The 25070-nt window shown below is 61.7% G+C and overlaps 2 protein-coding genes across 2 annotated transcripts; one reads left to right on the forward strand and one right to left on the reverse strand.

The window, feature by feature from the left end:
* The first annotated feature begins 112 nt into the window (after positions 1 to 112).
* On the forward strand, positions 113 to 11982 carry RASAL1 (RAS protein activator like 1). Its single transcript, XM_030460713.1, is given in 22 exon segments — positions 113 to 177; positions 1454 to 1510; positions 1607 to 1720; positions 1826 to 1881; positions 1975 to 2109; positions 2642 to 2715; positions 2792 to 2932; positions 3127 to 3215; positions 3288 to 3405; positions 3497 to 3650; positions 8081 to 8145; positions 8279 to 8391; positions 8567 to 8759; positions 8844 to 8981; positions 9603 to 9660; positions 9663 to 9746; positions 9903 to 10078; positions 10156 to 10413; positions 10907 to 11042; positions 11137 to 11245; positions 11328 to 11387; positions 11823 to 11982. Coding segments are annotated over 22 exon segments (2553 nt in total).
* A 672-nt stretch (positions 11983 to 12654) lies between these two features.
* On the reverse strand, positions 12655 to 20845 carry DTX1 (deltex E3 ubiquitin ligase 1). Its single transcript, XM_008497500.2, is given in 13 exon segments — positions 12655 to 12918; positions 13593 to 13682; positions 13766 to 13927; positions 14009 to 14167; positions 14303 to 14364; positions 14588 to 14749; positions 14908 to 14969; positions 16673 to 17187; positions 17189 to 17316; positions 20570 to 20585; positions 20587 to 20685; positions 20687 to 20698; positions 20700 to 20845. Coding segments are annotated over 13 exon segments (1827 nt in total). The 5' UTR covers positions 20835 to 20845; the 3' UTR covers positions 12655 to 12693.
* Between the last annotated feature and the right edge of the window lie 4225 nt (positions 20846 to 25070).

Raw genomic sequence — 25070 nt, forward strand, 5'->3', positions numbered from 1 at the left:
GGAGGAAGAAGAGACCGGGGCCGGCAACCCCCAGCAGCGGGGCGGGGGGTGCTTGGGGCACCCATCCTGGCCCTCCCATGGACTCCTAGGTGCCCACCCGGAGCTCGCCTGCATGGCCAAAACCAGCTCCCTGCACTGCCGGGTGCTGGAGGGGAAGGACCTGCCCGCTAAGGACGTGTGAGTGGCTTGGAGGAGTGTTTGGGACCCCCCAATTTCTCCCCCTTCTCCCCCTTCCATCCCCACCCTGGGAGATGTGGGGTTGGGTGTTCGGCTCTCCCTGCGGTTTTGGGGGTCCCTGCTTGCACCTATTGCTCCAAAGAGGGACCTGGGGGTGGCAGGGGATTGCAAGCCACCCCCCCACCCCCGATGGGAGGCATGAGCCCCCCAACTCCTTGGGCATCCCCTTGCTGCTCCCCAGTAGGGTGAGCACAGTGTCCCCCTAAGACTGGGGTAGCACTGGGGGGTCGGGGGCACAGCCCCTGCACTCCCACATACCTACTGGGCGACTGCACCCTGGGGAGGTGGGTTGGGAGTGGGGGGGTGGGCAGGGTGGCCTTCTGCCTGCTCCTACCGAGCTCCTCCGGATGTGCCAGCCTGGCACCGCGGCCGCTCCCCAAGGACGACGGCGTTCTCTCTGCCTCAGTTTCCCCACTGGGAGCCCCACTCTGAAGGTTCTGGTCACGGTGAGGTGATCTGCCAGGGGGATGAGGTGCCCGGTGCCACTCTGAGCCGCCCCCTTTCCCCCCCAAACCCATCTTGGGGCTGCGCAGGGGCTGAGGGGGATGCACTCTTAGGGAAGTCGGGATCTGGCAGCCCTGGGACTTTGCTATTCTGGCCTTGACGGATCGGCCGGACCAGGGCTTGGCTCTGCCCGGGGGGGTTGACGTACCCCTGGGAATTAACAACAGCCTTCGTTAACCTGCCACATCCCCTGCTGAGCCCATGTCCGGGACCTTCCTGTCCCCTCCTGGGACACAGGCTGGGGTCACCTCCCTCGCCCCCTGCCCCCCACCCCCGAACCCTGGGGTTCCTTGCAGAGGACTAGCGAACTTGGGAACTGGGGGCTCCAGAGTCACCCCGGGCTGGCATCCCCCCGGGCAGAGCCAGGGGAAAGGGCTTGGAGGGGACCGAGCCCTGGATCTGTCCCTTGTCCCCATCTTCCCCCGTGGAAGGGGTTAAGCCCAGGAAGGGCCCTGGGCCAGGCCCGTGTCACTGTGTCACCTTGTCACCGTGTCACCCTGACCGCTGAAGCTTGGGCAGGGCTGTGCCAGGACACGGGTACCCACAGACGGGGACATAGGGACACAGAGTGATGTCTCGGGGTGACCCGCAGCGGGTCCCCAGCTCAAGAAGCTCCAGGAAAAAAATGTTGTCCCCGACTTTCATGGGTAGATAGGACAGGTGAGACCACCAAGTGGGGGGGCTGACCCCACCTCCCCCAAGCCCTTCCCAGGTCTGGCTCCAGTGATTCCTATTGCGTGGTCAAGGTGGACAACGAGGTGGTGGCCAGGTACGTGGGGGGGGACAGTGTGCCACCCCGGGGAGGGGACACACGGGGACAGGGCACTGTCCCCAGCGGTGCAGCCACCTGTCCCACGTCTGGCAGGACAGCCACGGTGTGGAGGAGCCTGAACCTTTTTTGGGGGGAAGAAGACACCCTGCGCCTGCCCCAGGGCTTCCACAGCCTCTCCATATACGTGCTGGACGAAGACACCATCGGGTAGGGGGCGTGGAGGGGACAATAGAGGCACTGGGCGGGCACCAAGGAGCCCCCCGAGGGTGGCGTTGTCCCCTCTGGTAGCCTCAGTGCCCGCTGTTCCGGCAGGCAGGACGGTGTGATCGATGTGATCAGCCACCAGCAGATCTCAGTGGGGCCACGGGGTGAGTGGGGGACACGGGGAGGGGAGGGAAGGGAGGTTTATGGGTGGCAGTGGGATACTGTGGGGTGCCCACCCTGTCCCCCCCCACAGGCAGGCATAGATGGCTGGCTCAGCCTGGCACCCGTGGACCCCGATGGGGAAGTGCAGGGTGAGATACACCTGGAGCTGTGTGTCCCCGAGCAGGGCCACCCGCGGGTGCTGCGGTGTCACTTCATCGAGGCCAGGTAGTGGGGGGCTGGGGGGGGAGAGGGAGTGCTTAGTTTTGGCTGGGGACGTCTGGGTGGTGGGAGGAGAGGAAGGGATGGAGGTGGTGGCACGGGGCTTGTTGTCCCATCTCAGCACCGGGACGGGCCCCCGCCATCTTCTGCTTGGGGACCGGGGTGACCTCAGTGGGCGGTGCGGTGCCTTGGACACTGAGCCTGGGGACAGGGGGACAAGGGGCAGCCCCAAAGGGTCAGTGGGTGTATGTGGCACGCTCCTCATCAGAGGAGCACCAGCTGGCTGGCTTTCTCAGTTCCTGGGGGAAACTGAGGCACGGCGCAGGCTGCCCCTCTGCCCTGGTGTGTGTGTGTGTGTGTGCACACGCGTGCGTGACACCTGTGTGGCTGCGTGTGCCTGCGCCCACACACTCGTCTGGGCAGGCTGCCGCCGGCATTCCGTTGCCGTGACAACCGAAGCGGGTACCAAGGCAACAGGATGACCATGGGGACGTGGAGAAGGGACAGGAGAGACACAAACCCCCCCACCGCCTCTCTGCCGTGTGTCCCCCACAGACCTCTCGGGCACCTCGGACCCCTTTGCCCGGGTGTCCTGCTGCGGGCAGACCCTGGAGACAGCCATGAGTCAGGGTGCTGGGTTCTGGGACCCAGAGGTCGAGGTGAGACCCCAGTGCCAGTGGTGCCCATTCCCAGCAGGTGATGGAGAAAACCCGTTTCCCAGGCTGGGATGAGGTTCTGGAGTTGGAGGTGGTGGAGGGCGAGCCTGGGGGAGCCATGCTGAGCGTGGAGGTGTGGGACTGGGACATCGTGGGCAAGAATGACTTCTTGGGACGGGTGAGGAGCTTAGGGTACGCTACCGTGGGACAGGGTCCCCACGGGGGACATCTGTGTATCTCCATTACCCCGTGCCCAACGTCCAGGTGATGGTGGGTTGGGACTCACAGGTATGGGGGCAGGGGTATGTGTAAGGAGGGGACCCTTCTGGTGGGTGAAGCAGGGTGCAGCCCAGGGTGGTCCCCTCACCCCAGGTCGAGTTCCCCCTGGACACCATCTTCACAAAGCCTCCCAAAGGCTGGTTCCAGCTCCTGCCCTTCCCCAGCACCACCAAAGAGCACGGGTGAGTTCAGGCAGCTGGGGATGGAGGGTGGTGGGTGCAGGATGGGGCCCAACCCCTCTCGTGTCTTCGCAGGGGACAGCGGGGTGCCCTGAGGCTTGCTGTGAGGCTGGTGGAGGACAGAGTCCTGCCTGCCCCCTACTACCAACCGCTCATCCAGCTCCTCACCAAGCCCATCCTCTGCCCAGACCAGGTGGGTGCTGTGGGGTGGGGGGACCCTCAGGGTTGGCCAAGGGCCACCCCAATGTCCCAACCTCACCATGCCCACCCTGCCTTCCCCACAGCCCCCTGCTGGCACTGCCCTGGCCATCCTGGAGGAGGTGACTTTGGGGGACAGCCGGCAGGACGTGGCCACCAAGCTGGTGAAGATCTTCTTGGGGCAGGGGCTGGCTGTGCCCCTCCTGGATTATCTCACCACCTGTGAGCTGTCCAGGACCAGTAAGTAAGTGCCAGGGCTGGTGGCACCACCTGCACCCCACCGCCAGCAAACTTCCCAGGGTCCTCCCAGACCCTTATGGGGAGAAGAGTGGGGCCACCGAGGGGCAGGCAATAATCATAGAATCATAGAATGGGCTGGGTTGGAAGGGACCTCTGAGATCGTCAAGTCCAACCCTTGATCCACTCCCACTGCAGTTCCCAGCCCATGGCACTCAGTGCCACATCCAGGCTCTTTTGAAATATCTCCAGACACAGAGAATCCACTACTTCCCTGGGCAGCCCATTCCAATGCCTGATCACCCTCTACAGAAAGCAATTCTTTCCCATATCCAACCTAAACCTCCCCTGGCACAACTTGAGACCCTGCCCTCTTGTCTTGCTGAGAGTTGCCTGGGAAAAGAGCCCAACCCCCCCCTGGCTCCAACCTCCTTTCAGGGAGTTGGAGAGAGTGATGAGGTCTCCCCTGAGCCTCCTCTTCTCCAGCCTCAACACCCCCAGCTCCCTCAGCTTCTCCTCATAGGATCTGTGCTTGAGTCCCTTCACCAGCCCAGTTGCCTCCTTTGGACCTGCTCCAGCACCTCAATCTCCTTCCTGAGCTGAGGGGCCGAGAACTGGACACAGGACTCAAGCTGTGGCCTCCCCAGAGCTGAGCACAGGGGCAGAATCCCTTCCCTGGACCTGCTGGCCACGCTGTTCCTGAGCCAGCCCAGGATGCCATTGGCCTTCTTGGCCACCTGGGCACACTGCTGGCTCATGTTCAGATTCTGTCAATGCAGACTCCCAGGTCCCTTTCTGCCACTCTGTCCCCAGCCTGGAGCTCCCCATGGGGTTGTTGTGGCCAAAGTGCAGGACCTGGCACTTGGCTGTGTTAAACCTCATCCCGTTGGGATCAGCCCAACTCTCCAGTCTGTCCAGGTCCCTCTGCAGAGCCCTCCTGCCTTCCAGTTGATCCACACTCCCCCCCAGCTTGGTGTCATCTGCAAATTTGCTGATGATGGACTCAATCCCCTCATCTAAATCATCAATAAAGATATTGAACAGAACCGGGCCCAGCACTGATCCCTGGGGGACACCACTAGTGACCAGCAGCCAACTGGATGCAGCCCCGTTCAGCACCACTCTCTGGGCCCAGCCCTCCAGCCAGTTCCTAACCCAGCACAGGGTGCTCCTGTCCAAGCTGTGGGCTGATAGTTTTTTCAGGAGGATGCTGTGGGAGACGGTGTCAAAGGCCTTGCTGAAGTCCAGGTAGACCACATCCACAGCCTTCCCCTCATCCACCAGTCGGGTCACCTGATCATAAAAGGAGATCAGGTTGGTCAGGCATGACCTGCCCTTCCTAAACCCATGCTGGCTGGGTCTGATCCCTTGCCCATCCTGCAGGTGCTGTGTGATTGCACTGAGGATGATCTGTTCCATGACCCTGCCAGGCACTGAGGTCAGGCTGATGGGCCTGGAGTTTCCTGGGTCCTCCTTCTGGCCCTTTTTGTGGATTGGCGTGACATTCCCCAACTTCCAATCATCTGGGATGTCCCCAGTGAGCCAGGACTGTTGGTAGATGACAGAGAGAAGCTTGGCAAGCTCTCCTGCCAGCTCCCTCATCACCCTTGGGTGGATCCCATCTTGTCCCATAGACTTGTGGTGATCCAAGCATCTCAGTAGGTCACTGGCTGTGTCCTTCAGGATTACAGGGGGGCTGTTTAGATTCATGTCACCTTCTATAGGCTCCAGAAGCCAGCTGTCCTCAGGATAACCTGTCTTACTGTTGAAAACTGAGGTAAAGAAGGTGTTAAATACCTCAGCCTTTTCTTCATCTTTGATAACTATGTTCCTGCCCATGTCCAGTAGATAATGGAGGTTTTCCCTGCCCCTCCTTTTGCTGCTGATGTATCTGTAGAAGGACTTTTTGTTATCCTTCAGAGAGGTGGTGAGATTCAGTTCAAGTTGTGCCTTTGTCTCTCTAATTTTCTTTCTACACAAGCTAACTCTATTCCTAAATTCTTCCTGAGTAATTAGCCATTTTTCCGTAATTGGTAGGCTCTTCTTTACTCTCACTTCTTTCAAAATCTCCCTGTTCAGCCAGACCGGTCGTCTTCTCCGCCGGCTCACCTTTCGGCACACCGGGACAGCTGCTCCTGTGGTTTCAGAACTTGCTCCTTGAAGTACGTCCATCCCTCCTGGACCCCTTTGTTTCCAAGGTCTGTTTCCCAGGGTACACTCTGAATCAGTCTTCTGAATAGGCCAAAATCTGCCCTCTGGAAGTCCAGCGTAGAGGTTTTATTGACGACTCTCCTTGTATCCCTGAATATTGAAAACTTTATTATTTCATGATTGCTGAGTCCCAGACGTCCACCGACCACCACATCTCCCACCATCCCCTCTCTGTTTGTGAACAGGAGGTCTAGCGGGGCTCCATCCCCGGTGGGCTCATTTACCAGCTGGAGCAGGAAATTATCCTCTATACACTCTATAAATTTCTTAGACTGGCTCCTTTCTGTGGTGTGGAGTTCCCAGCAGATGTCTGGCAGGTTAAAGTCCCCCACGAGATCAAGGGCTGATGATTTTGAAACATCCGCCAGCTGCCTGTAGAATAATTCATCACCCTCATCATCCTGATTGGGTGGTCTGTAACAGACTCCCACCAGGATGTCAGCCTTGTTGTCCTTCCCCCTGGTTCTGATCCACAGGGACTCAACCTTATTGTTACTGACTTCAACTTCTACAGAGTCAAGAGACTAACATACAGAGCTACCCCTGCACTTCTCCTACCCTGCCTGTCCCTTCTGAAGAGCCTGTAGCCAGCCATGGCAGCACTCCAGCCATGGGAGTCATCCCCCCATCCATGATGGTGACTCCATCACAGCTTTCCTGCTGCACCATGGCTTCCAGCTCCTCCTGTTTGTTGCCCATGCTGCGTGCACTGGTGTAGATGCACTTCAGCTGGGCTGCTGATTTGGCTCTTAACTTGGGCTGTCCACCCTTGGGCTCCTTTCTGGAGAGCCCGATTTCAGCCCCTTCCCCCTTCAAACCTAGTTTAAAGCCCTCCTTATCAGCCCTGCCAACTTACAGGCTAGAGTCCTTTTTCCCCTGTTAGATAGATGAAGCCCATCTGGTTTGAAGAAACCAGGTTTGATGAAATTTGGCCCATGCTCAAAACCCCCAAAGTTCCTCCGGTGGCACCAATCCCTCAGCCACCTATTGCTATGACAGGTTTTCCTACTCCTCTCCTCGTTCATCTCTGCTACTGCAGGAACCGAGGTGAGCACCACCTGTGCTCCTGACCCATCAACTAATCGACCCAGGGCCTTGAAGTCCTTTTTGATTGCCTTAGTACTTCTTCCATTAATGTCATCACTGCCAGCCTGGACTACCAGCAGTGGATAATAGATCTGAGGGCTGGATTAGCTGGGGGAGTCTCCTACTGAAATCCCTCACCCGGGCCCCAGGAAGGCGGCAGAACTCCCTGTAGGATGGGTCCGGTGGACATATAGGGCCCTCAGTTCCCCTCAGAAGGGAGTCATCAACTCCAAATACCCTTCTTTTTTCCTTTGTAGCTGTAGTTTAACAAGTCTGGTAGATGGAGGGTGACCAGGAGACCTTACAGACAGATCTTCCTCTTGTGTGTCCTCTGCCTGATTCTGAGTCTAAGGCCTCATCTCTGTTCTCTAAGGGTACCTGAGCAGATGGTGGGTGTTGGGAGGGGATTCTTTTGCCTCTCTGATGAAGGACCTGTTTCCATTCCCTTCCATCCCCCTGGTTTGCTCCAACTGCCTGATGGCAGGAGGGACAGGGCTTCAGCACCTCCTTCTGGACTTCTTTTGGGTTAGAATGGGTGTGACTCCACCAGTCAATTTCCCTTTCGCTGTCCCTAATACTTCCTATTCTCTCCACCTCCTCCCTGAGCTCTGCCACCAGGCACAGCAAATCCTTCACCTGCTGGCATCACACACAGACCCCACTCACACTGTGCTAACACCAGGTGCTAGCACTCACTGGTGCTAACACCAGGCTTAAACACTCTGTGCAGCCAGAGCCCTGAACAGCTACATCTGTCTTCGTGTTCCTCTTCAGGGGTTCCGTCTGTGTGGACACACCCTGCATCTTAACAGCAACAGGTTTTGCTTTTTTGGAGACCACTGCTCCTTCAAGAGAGCTGGAAGGTGGCCGTGCCCCTCCTGCTTGCCCTGCCTCGCTACCTGCTGTGCCACGTTCCTGTTTGCTGCTCCTGTTCGCCGCACTCCCGGTTGCTGGCGCTCCTCACACCCCTTTATATCCCTCTGGGCAGGGCTGGGTGCCACTCCCTTATCAGATGATGATTGGCCTCACCTGAGACCACAAGCAGATGTGCCACATGTCCCTGGAGCTGGGCACACAAAGTACAAGTGGGACAATTACCCTGTGCCCACCTCTCCACAGCCTCTCTGCTCTTCCAGCTGATCCCAACACTCTCTTCCGCTCCAGCTCGTTGGCCTCCAAGTCTATGGGGCAGCTCATGAAGGTGAGCGTGGGAGGGGACACCAGCCAGGTCCCTGCTGCACCTTCCCACGATGGCACAGGTCCTGGTGACCCCCCAGCAGGACATCTGGGAACCAAGTTGAGGGCCCAAGAATTTGACATCCCATCCCTTGCAGGTGGTGGGGCTGCCCTACCTTCACCAAGTCCTGAAGCCCGTGGTGAACCGCATCTTCGAGGATTAAAAATGCGTGGAGCTGGATCCCAGCAGGATGGAGCTGAGCCACAGCAGGTGAGTGGGGGGGGGACAACTAGAGGTGGGGGACAGGCTGTCCCAAGCCATCCCCATCCTGTGGGAAGGAGTCAACCATTGCTGCAGAGCCCGTGGGTCACCTCAGTGGGTTTGTGTCCAACTAGGGGGGGTGACCCATTCCTGGGTGCCCCCTGAGGCAGTGGTATCCCCACAGAAGGATCTCCTTCAAGGGGTCCCTGTCGGAGGCACGAGGGCAGGAGAGCAGCTTGGAGGTGCTGAAGGGCTTCCTGGGGGACATCATGGACTCCATCGTGGGCTCGGTGGAGAAGTGTCCCCTCCTCATGAGGGTGACCTTCTAGCAGCTCCGCCGGCGGGTGGAGCAGCGGTTCCCCTCGGCACAGCACGAGGTGGGGCAGGAGGTGGGGCTGGTGGGGTCTACGCTCCCCCGGGACCACCAGCCCGAGCCCTGAGGGGTCCCTGTCCCTGGCCAGGCGGTGGGGTACTTCTCCATCAGTGGGTTTCTCTTACTCTGGTTCTTTGCCCCTGCTGTCCTCACCCCAAAGCTCTTCCGGCTCCGGGAGCAGCACGCAGAGCCCCGCACCGGCCGCACCCTCCTGCTCCTCGCCAAGGTGGGGAGACTGGGGGGGATGGGGATACTGGGGAGGGATGGGGATATCAGGGAGGGATGAGGCCATTAAAAAGGGATGGGGACATTTGGGACACCAGGGAGAGATGGAGACACTGGAGAGGGATGGGGACACTGGGGAGAGAAAGGGACCTATGGAGGGATGGGGACACTAGAGAGGGGTGAGGATTCTGAGGAGACACCCCAGAAAGGACAAAGATTCTAGAGAGGGTGAGGACACTGTGAAGAGATGGGAGGGGGATGTCAGGCAGGGATGGGGACGCCAGGAAGGTGGGGACACCCTGTGGAGAGGTGGGGACACAGGGGAAGGGTGGGAATCACAGGGAGGGACAGGGAACTTGGGAAGGGACAGTGACCCAGGGAATGCTGTGGACCTCAAGGGGGGCAGTGCCGTTCCTGTCCCCATGGCACGTGCCACGGGCTGGCTCCAGCCCTGCTGTCCCCCTGCCATGCCACCCACCCCGGGGGCTGCTCCACTCTCCCACTTTCTTCCCTGGTTCCCAAGCTCCCGGGGGGCAGGGGAGCACCCAGAGGGGGGTGCCCCTCCGCAGCCCCCCCCGCTCTGGGGGGCACGGCAGCGTGAGCTCTTCCTGGTGCCAGGCAGGCGATGCAGAGCATCGGGAACCTGGGGCTGCAGCAGGGACAGGGCAAGGAGCCCTGGATGGCCCTCTCCACACCGTCCTGCTGCCCGCTGTCACCCGGGTCAAAGCTTTCTTGGATGACCTGGTCACGGTGGAAAGCACCCAGGGTGAGTGGGCACGGGAAGGGGGGTGGGGGGGCGGGTGGCATCATCCCTGCTGTCCCCCGCCTCCTGGCGGCACCCCCAGGAAGGGGAGACCCCGCTGGGTGCTGCTGGGATGGCCGAGAAGGTGCTGGGGGTTACTCTGCCGTGCTGCAGTGGCAGCAGGCGAGGGGACAGTGCCACCCTCCCTTTGGGACCCCTCGGCCACCATCAAGGAAGGGTTCCTGCACACCCGCCCGGCTGGGGAGGGCACGGTCCTGCCCCGCTTGGCTTTCAAGAAAAGGTACTTCTGGCTCAGCAGTGAGACCCTCACCTACTCCAAGTGCCCCGAGGGGCAGGTGGGTGCTGCCCCATCACCCCCACACCACCGCCGGGTGCTGGGTAACCGCTGAGGGTGTTTTTTGGCAGTTCCCAGGAGCGCTGCTCCATCCCCGTGGTGCAGATGTGGGCGGTGGAGCGGGTGGAGGAGGGCACCTTCCAGCACCCTCACGTCCTCCAGGTTGTGGCACAGAGTGGCAGCGGGCAGCTCCACACCACCTACATCCAGTGCAAGGTGGGTGCCTCCTCACCCAGCCCCCAGCACCCTGGGAACCCCCCTAGACAGCACCTCCAGCTCCCATGGGGACAATGCATTTGGGGCAATGGTCCCAAATCCAGCTATGCCCAGGCACTGGTAATACTGGGAGTACTGGGGAGCCCAGCGCTGGCTGTACTGGGGGCAAGAGGGGATCTGAGCCCTGGTTGTACTGGGAAAATGGGAGTATCCTACACTGGCTGTACTGGGGTGACTGAAGTACCAGCCCTGGCTATACTGGGGTTGATAGGGTTTCCAGTCATATCTGTACTGGTGTCACTGGGTTACTGTCTCTGGGATACTGGAATCAGTGTGGTATGCATCCATATCTGTACTGGGGTCTCTGAGGTACCAGCCCTCTCTGTACTGGGATCACTGGGGTCCAGCTCTGTTTGCACTGGGGTCACTGGGGTACCATTGCTCCTGCCGTGACATCTGGGTAGCTTTGTCACCGAACTGTCCCTCGTTGTCCCCTGGGCCCCAGCATCCCCCACTTGATGGAGACCCTGTCAGCATCATCCCTGCCCACCCTCCACTCCTCCCCTTCCCCTCTGGGTGCCCATGGGTGCCACCATCCCTGGCTGTCCCACAGAGCTCCCAGGAGCTGTGGCAGTGGCTCTGGGCCCTGAGGCAGGTCAGCAGTGACAACCAGACCATGCTGCCCACTTGTCACCGGGGCACCTTCCATGCCGGCCGCTGGACCTGCTGCCTGCAGCCTGCCCGCACAGGTAAGCCTCAGGGGGGGGTGGGTGGGAGAGGGGGGAAGGGGAGGTCCCATGGGTGCCTGTCACCCCGGCACCCCATTTTGGCTGTCCTTGGCAGCTCCCGGGTGCAGCCGCACCCACAGCACGGTGGCCCTGGGCGAGTGGAGAGACCCTCTGGACCCTGCAACAGCGGTGCAGACCCTCTACGGGCACCTCTGGAGGGCGGGGTGAGCCTGGAGGGGGGGAAGGGGAGGTCCCGCGATTGCTGGTGGTCAGGGTGTCAGTGTGCTGAGGGGCTCTCTCCCACAGGGTGCTGGGGGCTGCAAGGGCAGCACAAGGTCCCAGCACCCCCCCCCCCGGGGCTGGCAGGTATGGGGAGGGGGGAGGGTGCAGGGGGACCCTGCGGCGGGGGTAGGGGACATGCATGCATACGCTTGTAACACGCTTGCACACCTTTACAAAACGCTTGCACACGCTTGCAACATACTTGCACACACAACACGCTTGCACATGCTTGTAGCACTCTTGCACACGCACACGCCGTTCCCTCCACCAGGGGACAGCAAATACCCGGGGACACGGGGACAGACGTCCGGGCGGACGGAGGGACAGGTTGGGATGGATGGGGGGACGAGGTGGGGGGACGAGGAGGGACGTGGTGGGGCAGGGAGAATTTGGGGGGAGGGGTTAGTTCGGAGATGAGTGCGGGGGGAATGCTGGGGAGTGCTGGGCACGGGTCACAGGGGCGCCCCCGGACGGGTGCTGCCGGGGGTGGGGGGCTGGATGCGGTGCTCACCCTGCCAGGGAGTGCAGGGGGGACTCACGCAGGAGCGTGCTGCGGGACCTGGACCTCGCCCACGAAGCCTTCGCCCGCCGGGATGAGGCTCAAGGGCCACCCCCGAGGTCCCCCCCGGCCCCGACCCCCGCTTCGGCCCTGAGCTCCCCCCCGACTCTCACCGCTTGAACTGGGGAGCTGGGACTACAACTCCCAGCATGCCTTGCCCGCTTCTCCCCGCCCCGGCTCGGTCTACCTCCGCCGCGGGGCATGCTGGGAGTCGTAGTGCCCGACACCCATCCTGTTCTCGGGGCCCGTGGGGGAACCCCCAGCGTACGAGTGTACACACACACACACACACACACACACACACACACACACACACACACGCGTGCGCTCCTCTTCCAACCAGGGTGTCCCAATCCCCCCTCAGCCCACAGGGAGGGCCCAAACCCCCCTCAGTGACATCCCCACAGGGGGGAGGGGACCCGATCCTGCGGAGGTGTCACCCAAACACCCCAAGAGCCGAGTGTGGACACGGGGACACCGGCCGGGCGTGGGGTGTATTCTGTAACACAGAGATGTACACATGGCACCGGCTGAACGTAGCTCCGTGGGGCAGCAGCGGGTGGCACAGGTGACAACAGGTGGCACAGGTGGCACACGGCGGCAAAGAGGCCACAGGTAGAAAAAAAAAAGAAAAGCACCAGCCCACGATGCTATCGCCACGGGACCAGGGAAAACCGGGATGGAGAGGGAGGGAGGGAGGCATGGGGACACAGGGCAGGTGGCACCGGGTGGCCCGGGATGAGGGGTGAGCCCAGCGTCTGCAGCGAAGCAGCGGTGGCATGGGCAGGGACACGGGGGCGAGGGGACGGTGGGGAGCCCCTCACCCTTGCCTCAGTCCTTCAGGGTGGCCTCAGAGACTCCCTGGGCCAGCAGCTCGGCCAGGACGTTGTCCAGGTAGTTGGGGTCAGGGTAGCCGTGACCTGTCAGGTTGGAGCCAAACTCGGTCTTGTGGTGGATCTCGTTCCACACCACTGTGTCTGACTCCCCCGTGGTGTTGGAGGTACCGATGGTGAAGATGAGCCTCCGGTCCCAGGCCACGATCAGCAGCTTCAGCACCTGTGGTGGGTGGGCATGGCCATCGCTCACCTCCCCCCCCCCCGACACCCCCTGCTCGGCACCCCCAGTGCCCAGGGTGCAGGATTCAGCCCCAGAACAGTGCTCATGTGGTGCCACCACTGCCTGTGGCACTTCCCAGCCCCAAACGGTGCTGCTGTGTTCTCCCCATCTCATCCCATCCCTTCCCATCTTGTCTCATCCCATTTCCTCCCCACACCATCTCTTCCCATCCTGTTTTATCTCTTCCAATTCTACCCCATCCCACCCCATCACTTCTCTTTCAGCTCATCCAAATACCATCCAGTTTCATCTATCCCCATTCCATCACATTCCATCCCATTGCTTGCCTCTATCTCACCCCACGACTCCCTATCCCGTCATATTTCATCCCATTCCCATATTCTATCCCATTCCTTCATTTCCATCCCATACATTCATCCCTTCCCCTCCCTCCTATCCTACCCCATCTCTCCCATCACATCCTATCCTATCCTATCCTATCCTATCCCATCCCTTCTCTCCCATCCAATCCCTTCTCTCTCATCCCACCCCTTCCTCTCTCACCCCATCTCTCCCATCCCATCCCATCTTTCCCATCCCACCCACCTCTTCCCATCCCATCTCTTCCTTCCCTCATCCCCCCATCCCACCCCTGGGATCAGGCTGCTGCTCACCTTCCTTCCCTTCTCGTTGTCGGGGAGGTAGCAGTGCCGAGGGAACCCCCGTGCCGTGAACTTCTTTCCAGGGTTGGGATGCTCTGGGCCCTGGGAGGGGTGGCAGTGGGTTGAGCTGGGAGAGCAGGACAGGGAGACCCCTCCAGGGGGGGTGTCAGGCTCAGCCCCCTCACCTGGATACCGGTGGGAATGTCGTAGACGATCCGGATGGTTTTGGAGTTGGTGTAACCAGGGAGGGAGTGGGGGATGAGGTGGAATTCCATCTTCCCGGGGGGCTGTGTGCCTGTCTTCTCTCCATAAATGGCCTTGCAGGTGGGGCACTGCAGGCTGCCATCCTGCACAGACACCCATCAGGTACAGCACCCCCCTCGGCACCTCCCAGAAAGGACAGAGGGGTCCCTTCCCCCCCCGCTCACCTTGTTGCCGTTGTTGTACATGGCCAGCAGACAGAGGAGGTGGTACATGTGCCCACACTTGCCCAGCTTGCCCACCAGCTCTGCCTTGATGCCCCTGTGGCTCAGGACCCCGTCGTAGCCCGAGGAGGTCACCAGCCTCTCCATGCAGATGGTGCAATCCTGCCGGGAATCACCAGCCAGGGGACAGGGGCATCACCCCCTGGATCCTTGCCCGTACCCTGCCCGTGCCCCAGCCCCGGGGTGACCTCCTGGGTGCAGCCAGGGTGCCCGGGGGGGACCCACTGACCCACTCACCTCATCCGGGGGGTTCTTCACCTTCTGGATGTAGCGACGCACCACGTCCTCGGGGGTCTTGTCTGCAGCAAGGGGAGGGGGACACACGCCATCAGAGCCTGTCCTCGTGTCCCCAGCGCCCTGCCACCCCTCCCACCAGGGTGATAACATCACGAGGATGAGGAGGTGTCACCACGGGCAAAGTCCCACCTCTGCAGGTAACCTCAGCTCCCGTGCCTCAGTTTCCCCTGGTGCAGAGGTTGAGGGGGCTCGGGGGGGGCTCGGGGGCGGGAGGTGGCTGCTTACTTTTCTTCAGGTGCTTCTTTTTGGTTTTCCTGCAGATGCCGTTGACCCCGGGGACAGGTTTGATGTCACTCTTGCTGACGGGCGGGGGGTGCAGGATGGGTTTGGGGGCACGGGTCAGGCAGACGGGCAGCCCAGCAGCACACATCAAGATTCCTGTCATACCTGCAACGCGGGGGAGGAGCAGCTGGGTGTCTGTCCCTCCCTCCCTCCCTCCTTCGATCCATCCATCCATCCATCCATCCATCCATCTATCCATCCACCCCCCAGCCCCACCATGTCACCCCGCAGTGACACTCAGCTGGTGGCAGGGCCACCCTTACCTGCCAGGGCGGGGTGGACGGGACCGGTGCCGTTCAGATTCTTAACAGGGAGGGCTGGGACCCTGCGTGAAGACATCGGGGGAGGGGGCTCAGCAGGGAGGGCAGGGCTGCCGCTGTCCCGCCCTGCGCCTGGCATGTCCCCAGGGCAGTGTCCTCCCCCGGGGACACAGGGCAAGGTATCCCCTCTCTGGCCCTGGGGCTTGCTGTCCCACCTCCGGAGGCTGCCACGCAGTGCCACGTGTCCATCCCTGGGGACCTGATGGCACTGGGGACATCATGTCCTCCTTGATGGGCCTCATAGGATGTCTCGATGGCCATGGCCCCACACAGAACAGTCCCTGCACCTTCCCACCTCACCCCCTGCCCTGACCCAAGGGGACACCAGAGCTGACAGCACCAAGACCCCTGGGGTGACAGCTTGGACCCTGCTCCCACCACCCAGAGGCCCAGGGCACCCATGGCTGGGTGTGCAGCTGGGAGGGCAGGGAGGAATGGAGGAAAAGGAGGAGGGAGGGAGTGTTGGAGGGATGTGTGGGGGGAGGGATAGAGGGATGTGTGGAGGGAGGGATGTGTAGAGGGAGGGAGGGAGGGAGGGAGGGAGGGAGGGAGGGAGGGAGGGAGGGAGGAAGCAGGGCACACATTAGAATGGCACATGAAGAATAAAGCCCAGCAGAGCAGCCCCACACAGAGGCCAAGCACCCTCCTGCCCACCCCCAGCTCTTGCCCTCCCCCTCATCCTGCTGCCTCAGATGGGTGGCCTGGCCACCAGCCCCCACCCCTCCTCGGCCCTGGAAGCCCCCATGCACACAATCATGGCAGTGATGAGCTAGGCAGTGCTCAGCCACCCCCCCACACCAGAGACAGGGATGTGGGTGTTTTCCATCACATTCCCAGAGCTGCCTTGATCTGGGCAGAGGTCCCAGCCCAGCCCAGCCCTGCCCCGGGGGCTTCCTGGCCCCTCCTGTCTACCCAAGGGCATGTGTGGGATGGGGACAGGGACACAGATGGGGACAGGGACTGCTTGGCCCAGCATCGCAACAGGGGGAAAAAGTGCTCTGGGACTGACAAGGGGAACGTGTCACTCCCCAGCCTGGGGCAGGGGGTGGGAAGGATGGAACCCTGTCCCCAGGGTGGATCCAGGCTGGGTCCCAGCTGAGCAAACAGCTCCAGGGCTTTCCCATCCGGCTGTGCCCTCAGCCCCTGGTGACAGCATGGCCACTGCCTGCCCTGCCTGTCCCCTGGCTGGTGATCACCGGTGACAAGAGGGGTCAGCCATGGGGAGTTGGGTACTAGGGAAGGGACACTCTCTGGGACAGCCTGCTGGGGATGTGCTCACCCACCCACATCTCCTTGGAGAGTTTTCCCCATCCACATGGAGACACTGGGCCTGTGCTTACCCTGACCATGTTGTCCCCTCCCTGCGACCTGCCTGGTGACATCATGCCACAAGCCAAGGTCATAAACCTTATGCAGGGACACACGTCCCCTGGGAGCAGACACTCCAGCTGGCATGGCATGAGACAGCGTGGCACAAGGGACCATCCAGGACAAGCCAGCTGCTGGGGCTGTCCCCTGTGCCCCCCAAATCCCTGGGAGTGGGGAGCCTGGCGGTGACAGATTACCAGAGAGGCTGAAGCTACTTCTGCAAGGGGATAGCAGGGGACCAGACACCTCCGTCTCCCCTTTTCCCCCATGTCCACGCAGCCTGGCATCCCCCTGTCCTTCATGTCCCCTTTCCCAGGCCACCCTCCCCGTGCCAGCTTACCCAGGGGGGACAGTGGCCCTGGTGCTGAGCCCGCTCCCTCGCTGTGTGCTGGGTCTGTTGAGGTTGTTGAGCCCGGGCACGCTCTGGCTGGGGGCAAACGCCCCACTGGGTGCCCTCAGCCCTTCACCTTTCACTGTGCCACCTGTCCCTGCCACCGTCCCTGTCCCCGTTGGCCACAGGGCTGTCCCGGCGAAGGTGCTGCTCTGGCGGACGGCTCCCGGGTAGAGTTTGCGGCGCTGGGAAGCCAGGATGGCGTTGGAGGCAGCTCGGGTGCTGTTGACCAGCAGGCACTGGGGACAGGAGCAAGGTGTCCCCGTGCTGGTCCCCACCGGCCAGGATTGGGATTTGGGAATGGAGCCCATGGTCAGGGGATAGGCCAGGTCCATGCGGCGCCGCAGCCGGCGCTTGCGTTGGGTTTGCCGGTTCATTTGGGACATGCTGCTGAAATAGATGAGGTAGCAGAAGCCCAGGGAGGAGAGGTCGAGCCAAGGGTGCTGCTTCTCATAGGCGTTCTGGGATGGTGATGCAGATGTCCATGTCGTAAGGAGTCCAGGAGTTGTTGTCATTCTCCCACTCCCACACAATGCCTTTCCCAGGGGCTGAGGAGGGGTCATAGAAGTTCCTCCTCACGGGCCTCATGGTCCCTGGTGGTAAGGGGGGGGGAGAACAAGGGGGGTGAGCACCCACAGAGCGGCAGCACCCCAAAATGCTGGCCGAGTGACCCCCATGTCATCTCCACCATGCTCCAGTTCCTGTCCCAACACCCCAGGGATGGAGATTCACTTTGGGGTGCAGGCAGCCCTGCCCCCTCCCAACCCAGGAATGCCCCCCCCCCCCAGGGTATGCGATGGGCGGAGCAGGATTTTTGCAGGGCTGCAAGCTCCGAGGGATTCCTGAAACCTCACCAAACCTCCACCAGTCCTGGTGGCCACAGCAGCTTGGCCAGCAGCCAGGGTCCCTTTTGGGATCAAGGTTGGGATCACAGCCCCGAATCCTGCAGGAAGGGTGATGCTGCTCAGCCCCCCCCCCCCCAAGCTCATTTTCCCATCCCTCCCGTCCAGGTCCAACCCCACCCTCTTCGGCCGGGGTCCCCTCGCTTGTCCCCGGGGCCGAGGGTACATTTCCCGGTCAGGAGGGGTTTCCTGACAGCTGCTGTGACTCCGGCCAGCACTGGCAGTGACAGGAGCCAGGCATTGTCCCCTCTGCGGGGCCACATCCTGACCCCTCGCTGCTCGTCTGGGACCGACTGGGATCCCGCAGCCGCTTCAGAAGCCCCGCAGCGGGGGAGGAGGCAGCGCAGCCCCTCCTCTCACCGCGGCACCATGCCTTCTATCCCCTCGCCAGCACCGTTTGCCCAGCCCGATTAAGGACGCTAATAACCCTCATTAATCATCCCCCGCCTCGGGCAGCAGAGCCCCGCCTGCTGCAGGAGCTGCTCTGCCCTGTGGGAAGGAGGGATGGGAAGGGAACTGATCCACCCCCCTCCAGCTGCCCCCCACAACCTCTCATCCCCAGTCCCACTTCCAGCTCATGGCCGCAGGAGCCTCCCAGACACCCCCAGCACCCTCAGGGGTGCCCAGCCCTGCCTGGCCCCTTGACCCACACCCTGCTGCTTGCTCCTGCCCACAGCCTGCATCCTGCTCCCATCCAGGGCTCCTGTCCCACTGCTCCTTCCAGCTGCATCCCATCCCACCGGTGCTTGCAATGTAATCCCACGTCCCACAGACTGCTCACATCCACACCCCACTCACATCCATGTCTCACATCCCACCGGTCCTTGCAATTCCATCCCATGTCCCACTGCTTTCTCACAACCACATTGCTCATCCCAGATCCTGCTCATATCCGCATCCCGTTGCTCCTTCCAGCTGCATCCCGCTGGTCCTTGCAGTTCCATCCCATGTCCCCCATCCTGCTCACATCCATGTCTCATGTCCTACTTCTCCTTCCAGCTGCATCCCAGTGGTCCTTACAATTCCATCCCATATCCCACATCCCTCTCACATCCACATCCCCCATCCTGCCCCTGTCTTGTGTCCCCCTGTTCCTTCCATCTGCAACCCCATCCCACTGGGTCCTTGCAGTTCCATCCCCATGTCCCACTGCCTTCTCACATCCACATCCCACATCCTGATCACATCCATGGCTCACATCCCACTGCTCCTTCCAGCTGCATCCCACTGGTCCTTGCAGTTCCACCCTGCACCTCACATCCTGCTCCCATCTACTCCCCACATATGTAGAGCAGAGGGGGGTGAGGGCAGGACTCCCCCCCTCCCCCCAAGTCCCTGTACACAGACCCACACACAGTTCTAGGGCCATCAGGGCCACCAAGCTGCCCCACAGCCCCTGCCCCCTCCCCTAGCCCTGCCAGCATCCCCAGGGTCACAGGGAGGGGACGTGTGTCCCTGCTGCTCAGAACAGGGTCACCTCATTTTGCACTGCTTCTCCCTCCCTGGGCACAGTGCTGGCCAAGGCCCCTCCCCAGTCCCCCCGTCTCCTACCTCCCCCCTTCCCCCCGTTGTAACAGAGACCACCAGAAGCACCCTTAGCATGGGTGACCCTCATGTCCCTGAGCAGCACGAGAGGGCAGAGGTGAAAGATGGAGCAGAGATGACAACACTGAGGACAATCCATGGGATGGAGCTAAAGACATGTCCTGCACACCCCTGGGGACAGCAAGGCCAGTCTCTGTCCCCAAGCCCTGCTGGCACATGGACTGTGGTATCCAGGGACAGCCTGGGAAGAGCTGTTCTGCTCCCACACCCCAACCCCAGACATGAGAGGGACCATGGATGAGATGCAGGTGCCTGCTCTTGGAGGATGGGTCCGTGGCAAAGCTGACAGGAGTTGGCATGGGGACAATCAGGGGTCCCAATGGCACCCACAGCCCTGAGTCAGCACGGTTTGTGGCCACTGGCACGACCCAGTCATCCTGTGGCCACAACACACTGACTCAGGGGCTGCGGGTGCCAAGTCCCCCAACTTGCAAACCCTGTGACCAGCTTGGGAACAGATTTGGAGACAGGCCTGGTGGTAAAAGCAAGGTGCATGTCCCTGGCTTGTTGCCCATCTCAGTCCCCAGATGTCATTTGCCATTGCTGGTCACTAGGATGGTGGCAGCAGTGGAAAGCACAGATGTGGGGGTCCCTTCTGTGTCCCAGGACATTCAGGAGTGGGATGGGGTGTTGTGGCAGGGACGTGGGGACAGCCAGGAAGGCACCAGAACTACCAAGTCTCCTGTGGTGCAGAGCTGGCACGTGCAGTTTAGTGGGTCACACTGCAATGGGGACATGTTTAATGGGGTCTGGGACCAACTTTGGTGTCCCTGAGGACATGTGGCCTGGATGCATGCTGCAGCATAGAGCTGGTGGCAGGAGGGGACCAGTCACAGCCAGTCCAGTGCCCACCACAGCTCTGGGGTCTCTCCAGTTCCTTGGGGATCCTGATGGAGCATCTCTGTGGGGGTGGCTGGTTGTGACAGTGGGACACACCACCCACTGCGCCCCAAAACGGGGCAGAGGGACAGAGGACTGGGACATGTCCCTGTAGGGTTGGGTCTGAAGTGGAGGAGGAAAGTGGGGAGGGGGATGGAAAGGCCAGGGGAGGGTAATAGGGTGGAAGGGGAGAAGGGATGGATGGGATGAACAGAGAAGGGGATTTTGAATGGGATGGATGGGTTGATGGAGGGGTGGAAGGGAGGGATGGAATAACAGACAAACATCCACAATGAGAGTTGTACGGATGAACAGACAGCCGAACAGCCTGATGGATGGAACAACAGGCAGACAAACAGATACCTACATGAAGGGATAGACGGACAGACAGGAGAATGGGCGGATGGAAGCATGACGGATGTGCAGGAGGATGCTCCTGGTTCAGCGCCAGCCCCTTTACCCGTGTCCTGCCGGAAACTGGTGCATGGACTGGAGGTCGATGACGTAGGTGCCAGCTGGACGTCGACCTGGCCAGCACCACCGCATGCCACGGGAATCCTCCTTCAGCACGTTCTCAGATGTGGTGGCAAAACAGCAGCCGAGTAAGGTCGCCAGCGCCCGTGCTCGTTCAGCCACTCCCAGACCACCACACGGGCCAGGCTGTGCGGGGGGGAAGCCCAGGCCACCACCGGTGGCCAGCACGGCCCCCGGGCCTGCCGTGCCATGGCTGGACGGAGTGGGGGGGAGACAAAGGGACAAGGGTTTGTTCCCTCCCAGTCCTCCTGCCCGAGGGCTCCGGAGCTCAGCGCAATAAAGAGAGGTGGGCGCTGCCAGACAGGTCCCAGAGCAACCCGGTGAGACTCCCCAGGGCCACCGCGGCGGGTTGGGGACATCCATCACCAGCACGTCTTCCTCGGCCCTTCCTTCTTTCCCCGCAGTGCTGGCAGGGCTCAGGCTCCAAAAAAAAAAAAAAAAAAAAAAAAAATTAAAAAATAAAAAAAATCTCCACCGGGAAGCCCTCGGGTTGCCTCGGCTCAAAGCTGCTGGCTGTGAATGATGCTGAGGACAACACTGGTGTCCCCAAGACAACCCCTCTGCTCCTCTTCCTCTGTGAGTCCTGGTGCTCAGCCTACATCTCGCTGGTTCCACGGCTGTCCCACCGCCCAGCATGTCACCGGTGGCAAACGGACGGGGTGGCACCTGCAAAACAGGGACCACGGTCCCGCCAGGTGGGTGGCAGCCTAGGGACAGTCCCCATCGCCCCCTCAGAGCTGGCGGGCAGCGAGGCCACTGTGCCCGCAGCCCTGGCAGTGTGGGCTGCTTGCCAACCCCGGCGGGCTGCTGGCCTCCAACGTGACAGCAGGGACAGGGGGACAAAGGGGGGCAAGGGAGGGACAGAAGATGCTGTTGACAACCCTGGGGGTCTGATGGGGGAGCTAAAAAGCCGGGGACCCCCATGGCTCCCTGCTATGGGAGCTGGGGGAGCCCGCAGCCCCCGAGCCTGCTTCAGGCACGCTGAATTTATGATCTGCACTGCAGGCATTGGGCTGGGGGGGTCCCCGGGGTAATCCCCCCCCCCACCTCCGGCCCTCTGCACCCCAAGACAACCCACGGCAGACATCATTCCATGGGGGTGGGTAGGTGGGGTAGGTCCGGGGTGTGTGTGGGGGGGGTGTTTGCTGCACAGCCGCTGTAAGCAGACCAGACGCACGGACACGGCCGGGAACACACAGACACCACTGACACAGAGACACCCGCGCGGGTGCACGCGCAGCCCGGTGACAAGTGACACAGACAGACAGCGAGATGGAGAGAGACAGATAGAGAGACACAGGCACCCAGGGCAAGCACAGCAACCCCGCTCCAGGGATGCAACACACACACAAACACAGACCCCCACCCCAGCACAGCGCTGCACACACACTGTCCCTCACCCCTCACACGCGGGTGCAATTCCGGGGCGGCGCCCAGCACCCGCCGTGACCCGGCACCCCCGCGGCCGGAGAGACCTCACCCCATCCCTCCTCCCCTTTCCTCCCCCGGGACCGGGCAGTGGGGAGCAGCCCAGCGCCAGTCCCTCGCCCGGGCCCGGAGGCTCGGGGGGGTGGTGGGGGTTGGTGCTGAAAGGCCAGGCCTAGCCCCGCTGCACGGAAGCCCCACCCCCCGCTGCACCCTCTCCCCGTTCCCCCACTGCCGGGTGGCCCCCCGCTTCACAGCAACCCCCCGTGCACGGTCCCGCTGCCCCCCCTCCCCAGCTCCCCTCTCTCGAAGCCCGTACCCCCCCGCCCCCGCCATGGCCGCCGACGGCATCGCCCCGTCCCTCGCCGTTACTCCGGAGCCGCAGCCGCAGCGGACCCGCACCGGAGCAGCGGTGGGAGCGGAGCGGGAGCGGGGCCGGGGCGGCTCCGCCAGCGCCAAGGCACTACCGACATGGCGGCGGCGCGCACGGCTGCCGCGGGCACCCGCACCGGGGACACGCACATCGGGACACGCAACAGGAGGCGGCACACGCAGCAGGGACAGCATCAAGGACAGAGACACGCAACAGGAGCCGGGAACGCGCACAAGGAGCACTGACCGGAGCGAGACGCGCCTCGGGACCGGGGACACGCACTGGGGACACGCCGTGGGACAGAGGAATACCCACCGAGACCAAGCACCCACACTGGGGACAAGGTGTCTTCAGTGAGGACATTACATGAGGGACACATTGGGGACAGGTAGAGGACAGGGGACACTCAGGGGACAGGCATCTGAATCGGGTACCTGTGCACCCACCCCAGGGACACGCGTGGGGTCCTGGTCATCTGCAACCAGGAGCTGGCACCCACACTGGGGACATCCCCAGCCCTGGCACCTGCATTGGAGACCCTCACTGGGAAATGCACTGGTGCCCTGCGCTGGGGACACCCCACTGGGGACTTGTTCCCCTCAGAGCATGTGGTTCCCTTAGTCCCTGTGGGGGAAACTGAAGGCACGGGAGCCCTGAGCCATGGGACACCCCCAGTGGCTGTCCCCCTCGTTGCCATCATTGCCACCCGCGGCTCTGGGAGAGATCTGGGGACAGATCTGGGGACAAGGGAGATGTCACTCTGGCTGTGGAGGGCAGATTGGGGACAGATTTAAGGTAGAGGATTTTTTGTACCGACGGAGAGGGCAGGTTAGGGGTCAGAGGGGTTGTCACTATGGCATGCCTGTAAGGGACAGATTTGGGACAGATCCGGGACAGAGGGATTGTTTCACTCCTGGGTAGTGGCCTGCATCGCAGTCTCCTCTTCCGGGGAGGCGGCACTGATGGTCCATGAGGCTGGCCAGGGGGTGGCCGGAGACGAGGACTGACCCTGGGGGTGGCCAGGGACAGCCACGGTGCCTGGAGTGCCACCTGGTGGCCTCGGCCACTCGGCTCCCCATCAGCCTGCCCACCCCATCCATGCGATGAGCTGACCCAGGTCTCACACAGGAGTAAACGGGGCTGGCACCCTATGGTAGAACCCAGGCAGGGGTGGGGTCCGGGAATGCTCTGGGAGCCCCTCAGCAGCCTCAGGACCCACTCTTCCCATCCTGGTGTGCCCACCACCTGAGCAGGAGCTGGGCTGGGGGCACATGCTGTGGGGGCACTGACAGGGTTCAGGGGACACCAGAGCTGGGGACCATTGGAGGGCACATGGGGCAGGGTCCTATGGGCACTAATAGGCCACAATCCCCTGAGTGTCTCCTCAAGTGTCACCCCCCAGCCCTTGCCTGGCCCCAGATCAGCTCTGACCCTGGTCCCTCCTGGGCCAGGGGCATGGGACATGGAGCTGGGCCAGGACCTGGAGCTGGGCCACAGCATAAGGACAGGAGCTGTGACAGTGGCATGACACAGGGACCTGAAATGGCCCACAGGCCATGGGGACATTGAACCAGGGGCATGGCAATGGTCAAGGACATGATGGGAGAACCTGGAAGCCTGACTGAAATACACCTCAGGAGGAGCCCTGCTGGGATTAAGCCACAAGGAAGGGGTGGGAATGGGTGAGATGACCCCAGGGCAGGGTGGGGGTCCCTATGGGGAAGCGTCGGGGACAAGGCTGAGCTTGAAATGCTCAGCTCAGGGCTGGGGACAGCCTGGATGGCCACCAAAGAGCCCCAGGAGCAGGGCTGCCACAGTGTGGGGGGTCCCAGTGCCTGTAGCCCCCCACAGTCTGTGGGATATGGGCGTGCATGAGGGATGGTGATGTTCTATAGCCTATGTGTTCTGTGTCCCCTTGCCCAACTTTTGTCCTCCTCCCAAGTCCAGCTCGGGCCTTCCAGGGCTCTCCCCCCATGCCACCCCACAGACTTGGCTGCCCTGTCACCTGGGTCCCTGCCTGTCCCCATGGGGAAGGGATACACGAGGGTGACAGGGACCACCCAGATTCTCGTGCGGGTGGGGGGAAGTGGGGTGTAGGGGAGTGCTGACAGCCTTTGTAAGCTTGTCCCCCACACACCCACACCCACAGAGGGCTGAGGATCCCAGGGGGCTGTGTCCCCAGACAGACAGACAGACAGACATGCTGCCTGTAGGGTTCACCCCTCCAACACCCCCATTGGGACCACCCACACACCCCCATGCACATTTCCCCCCCTGTTCCTGAGGCAGGGACCACACACACACACACACACACGGCAGAGCAGCAGAGACAGTCAGACACAGACAGACCAGACAGGCAGAGAGGGTGGGTGTGGCATACAGCCGGCTGTGGTACACACATGTACACACGCGTGTGTGCACAGGACAGCACGGACACACCTGCACGTGCAACTGAGACTCGTGTGAGCCTGCAGCACACGGGGTGCACACCAGGACACACAGGGACAGCCCACACATGTGTGCACCGTGAGCACACACACACAGAGCCATGAATGCACACATGTGCACGCACAGGGTCAAAACACACGTGCGTACCCACGCACATGAAGACCACACACGGGTGCTCCCA

The sequence above is a fragment of the Calypte anna genome, chromosome 15 (genome assembly GCF_003957555.1).
Source record: "Calypte anna isolate BGI_N300 chromosome 15, bCalAnn1_v1.p, whole genome shotgun sequence".
Taxonomy (NCBI): domain Eukaryota; kingdom Metazoa; phylum Chordata; class Aves; order Apodiformes; family Trochilidae; genus Calypte; species Calypte anna.